We start from the raw sequence: 3577 nt of genomic DNA, 5'->3' as shown, positions 1-3577 counted from the left end.
TTTAATGGAGAAAGAAAACCATACTAGCAAATGCAAACAGAATGATATAATCAATTCTGAATCAGATCATATAAATTGCCCTTAAAGGAATTGCAATAAATTTTAAGAGAAATTAAGCACTCTATATATAGGTGCTTTCTAGAAAAGTCGACTTTAAACAATCTACTATTTAGTAGCCAGCTTAATTAATAATTAGTCCGGTACGTACTCCGTTAATACAATCTTCAATATTTGCCCCCAAAAAGTTCATATGATTATACTATAAATAGAGGCGAAAATTTTAACTAGTTTCCTCAAGCAAGAACAGAAAAAATGGGATCAAAGACATTTATGTTTATAGCCATTGTTTTGGCTATTTTTGTAATAACATCAGAGGTTGCAGCTAGGGAGTTGGCTGGAAGCTCCAACGGTAAGTTTCTTTCCTTTTAAGACATTTTTTCTTAAAGTTGTTTTTGGTATGACTAAAGTAATTTTCCAAGAAAATATTTTTCATGAAAAAGTCATTTTCCTGTTATTAGACTTGGTTTATTTTGCATTTACTTTAGTTCTTATCGACTAGACTAATCGAAAATGAACAAATAAAGTATCACAGTATCTATTGACCTAACATGCATATGCATGATTATTGGTGCGTGCAGCAAAGGAAAATGATGCAAAACTTGTAGGAGGCGGACTTCCAGGATTTAGAGGAGGACTTCCAGGGTTTGGAGGAGGCGGATTTCCGGGATTTGGAGGAGGCAGGTTTGGTGGATATCCTGGTGGTGGCTATGGTGGATTCCCTGGTGGTGGGGGCGGTGGATACTATGGAGGTTATCCAGGAGGAGGATATGGTGGATTTCCCGGTGGAGGTTATGGAGGATATCCTAGAGGTGGTGGGTTTGGAGGTTGGCCTCGCAACTAATACTAAAATTAGGAATATATATGAAGAATGTTCATGGTGGATGGATTTCCTTTTTCCTTGCATGTAATTGGAAGTCATATATTTCCTTTGTATTTATTCTGTTTCCACTTTATGTTATACTTATTGTTTAAAGAATAAAAGGGGTTCTTTTTTGCCATGATATTTTCAAATATTGGCTTATAGTTTTCCTTCCGTCTCAATTTATGTGAGATTGTTTGATTGTATAGAGTTTAAGAAAGAAACAAAATATTTTAAAACTTGTGATCTAAAATAAGCCATTAAAATTTGTTCGCTATAAATTATCTCATTAATGGTAAATAAGACGTTGAAAGTAAACTATGTCAGGTACTTTGCAACCCCCGCCAACTCAAGCCATCAAAGTATCAATCAAGTTCATATATTCTTATTGAATTCGTCCAATTTTAAAAATATCTTCGCGATTAGAAATTCGTAAAGCTGTTGGGAAATTGGTCAAACTAGCGAGAAAATAGTTGTTCAGATGCAGAATATTTCAATTGAAATGATCTTTGTACCCAGCATTTAGTTTATATATATATATATATATATGTACATGAGCAGATAATGTATGTCTATCAGACATAAAAGAGTTCACTGTTAATATTTCCCAACACAATCACATTATACAACTGGGAAATATTATATTTTGTACATTTGTGGTGTGCAGACCTATGGCTTTTAATTTCCAATTACATTAGATCCTAGTATGTAAATAACTAGGAATAAACAATTACAATAACAACAAATTTGATGTAATCCCACAAAGTAGGGTCTAGAAGGGGGGAGGGGAGGGGGTAGAGTGGACGCAGACCTTACCCCTATCTTGTGAAGGTAAAGAGACTATTTCCAATAGACCCCCCCCCCACTCAAGATAAAAATAAAAGAGGCAAACACAACACATAGTAACATCAACAAGATAAGGTAATAGGAAGAGAGGGTGATAGAATAATCGAAGCGAAAGGATCAACATAAGGTAAAAGAAATCTACGGATATAAAGGTATGAAAATAAAATATTAATACTAATGCTATCGACATGAAAATGAGACATTCCCGCGTAACTACTAACCTTTTACCTTAATTCCCAACGTTCACGTCCTCCTATCAAGAGTCATGTCCTTATTAAGCTGAAGGTGCGACATTTCATTCCTAATAACCTCTCCCCAGTACTTTTTAGGCCTACATCTACCTTTCCTCAGCCCCACCATGACCAACCTCTCGCACCTCCTCATCAGGACATCTATACTCCTCCTCTTCACATGCTCGTACCATCTTAGCACGCCTAATTTCCTGCATCTTATCCTCCATGAGGACCACTCCCACCTTGTCTCGGATAACTTAATTAGGAATACACAACTAAGCTTCCAAAAACAAAAAAGTTAGGAGGGCACTTCACTGTTACATATGATCAAAACATTAACAAAGTTCCACCCTTTTTCTGGAATTTGTATTTGGTCAATTTTTGAGCAGCTTCTACAACGAGTTCATCTTTACCCTGTACTTTAAACACAATAGGGGAAGAATTCATAGTGGCAAGGAGCTTCTCATAAAGGACTTTAGGTGTGTAACGAACCGGCCGGTCATTTTGAGAGTAATAACCCTGATTCTCTATTTACTGCTTCCCCCGTATCTTTTTCTACTTATGTGACTTGTCGGGAGGTTTTGGTTGTGGTTTTAGAGTGATTTGGGACACTTAGTCCCTAAAACGGAAGCTTAAGTTTTATAATTTTGAACGTAGTCAGAACTGTGTGAAGACGACTCCAGAATGGAGTTTTATCATTTCTGTCAGCTGTGTTGGGTGATTTCGGACTTAGAAGCACATCCGGATTGTGAATTGGAGGTATGTAGTTGATTTAGGTTTAAAATGGCGAAAGTTAAATTTTTGGAGATTTTGACCGGAAGTGAAATTTTTTATATCGGGGACGGATTCCGATTTCAGAAGTTGAAGTAGGTCTGTAATATCAATTATTTATGCAAAATTTGGGACCAATCAGACGTGATTTGGTAGGTTTCGGCATCGGTTGTAGAAGTTTGAAGTTCAAAGTTCATTAAGTTTGGATTGGAGGGTGATTCGTGTTCTTGTTGTAGTTTGATGTATTTTGAGGGTTCGACTAAGTTCGTCTGATGTATTAGGACTTGTAGGAATGTTTGGTTTGGGACCCGGGGGACTAGGGTTGATTTAGGGTGGTTAACGGATCATTTTGGACTTGTGAAGAATTGCAAAATTTTCTGGTTTTCCAATTGCTGGTTTCCTTCTTCGCGTTTGCGAGGGGAGATCCGCGTTCGCGAAGAGGAAGTGGAGACAGGTGGGTTTTTGTGCTTCGCTTTCGCGATGGAGGCCCCGCATTCGCAAAGCTCTGAGGCAAATGGTCTACGCATTCGCGATGAGTGTCCCGCGTTCACGTCGAGAAAGTGGTCACCTAAGTCTCCAGGCCCTTTTGTCTACGCATCTGCGATGTTGGTCCCACGTTCGCGTAGGGTCGAGCTAAGTGACCTTCGCATTCGCGGTTAGGCCATCATATTTGCGATGAAGGATTTTCGGCTGGAGTAAGTTTGTTCTTCGTGAACACGAGGGTTCTTCCTCGTTTGCAAAGAAGGGATGCCTGGGCAGTATTAAACTTTTAAAAAACGAGGGTTAGCCATTTTTATCAAAACTTGAG

The 3577-nt window shown here is 38.2% G+C and overlaps 1 protein-coding gene across 1 annotated transcript; it reads left to right on the top strand.

The window, feature by feature from the left end:
- Positions 1-230: 230 nt before the first annotated feature.
- Positions 231-1058, top strand: LOC104210996 (dormancy-associated protein 2-like). The gene is made up of 2 exons (XM_009759981.2): positions 231-409; positions 639-1058. Exons 1-2 carry the CDS (start codon positions 313-315, stop codon positions 899-901), a joined length of 360 nt encoding a protein of 119 aa, XP_009758283.1. The 5' UTR covers positions 231-312; the 3' UTR covers positions 902-1058.
- Positions 1059-3577: the final 2519 nt, after the last annotated feature.

This window comes from Nicotiana sylvestris, chromosome 1 (assembly GCF_000393655.2).
Source record: "Nicotiana sylvestris chromosome 1, ASM39365v2, whole genome shotgun sequence".
Lineage (NCBI taxonomy): Eukaryota > Viridiplantae > Streptophyta > Magnoliopsida > Solanales > Solanaceae > Nicotiana > Nicotiana sylvestris.
This window is presented reverse-complemented; position numbering and strand designations above follow the sequence as displayed.

Coding starts and splice junctions, on each gene's coding strand:
- LOC104210996 (XM_009759981.2), top strand. CDS start 313: ATGGGATCAAAGACATTTATGTTTATAGCCATTGTTTTGGCTATTTTT. Junction 410..638: donor GTTGGCTGGAAGCTCCAACG/GTAAGTTTCTTT, acceptor TGGTGCGTGCAG/CAAAGGAAAATGATGCAAAA.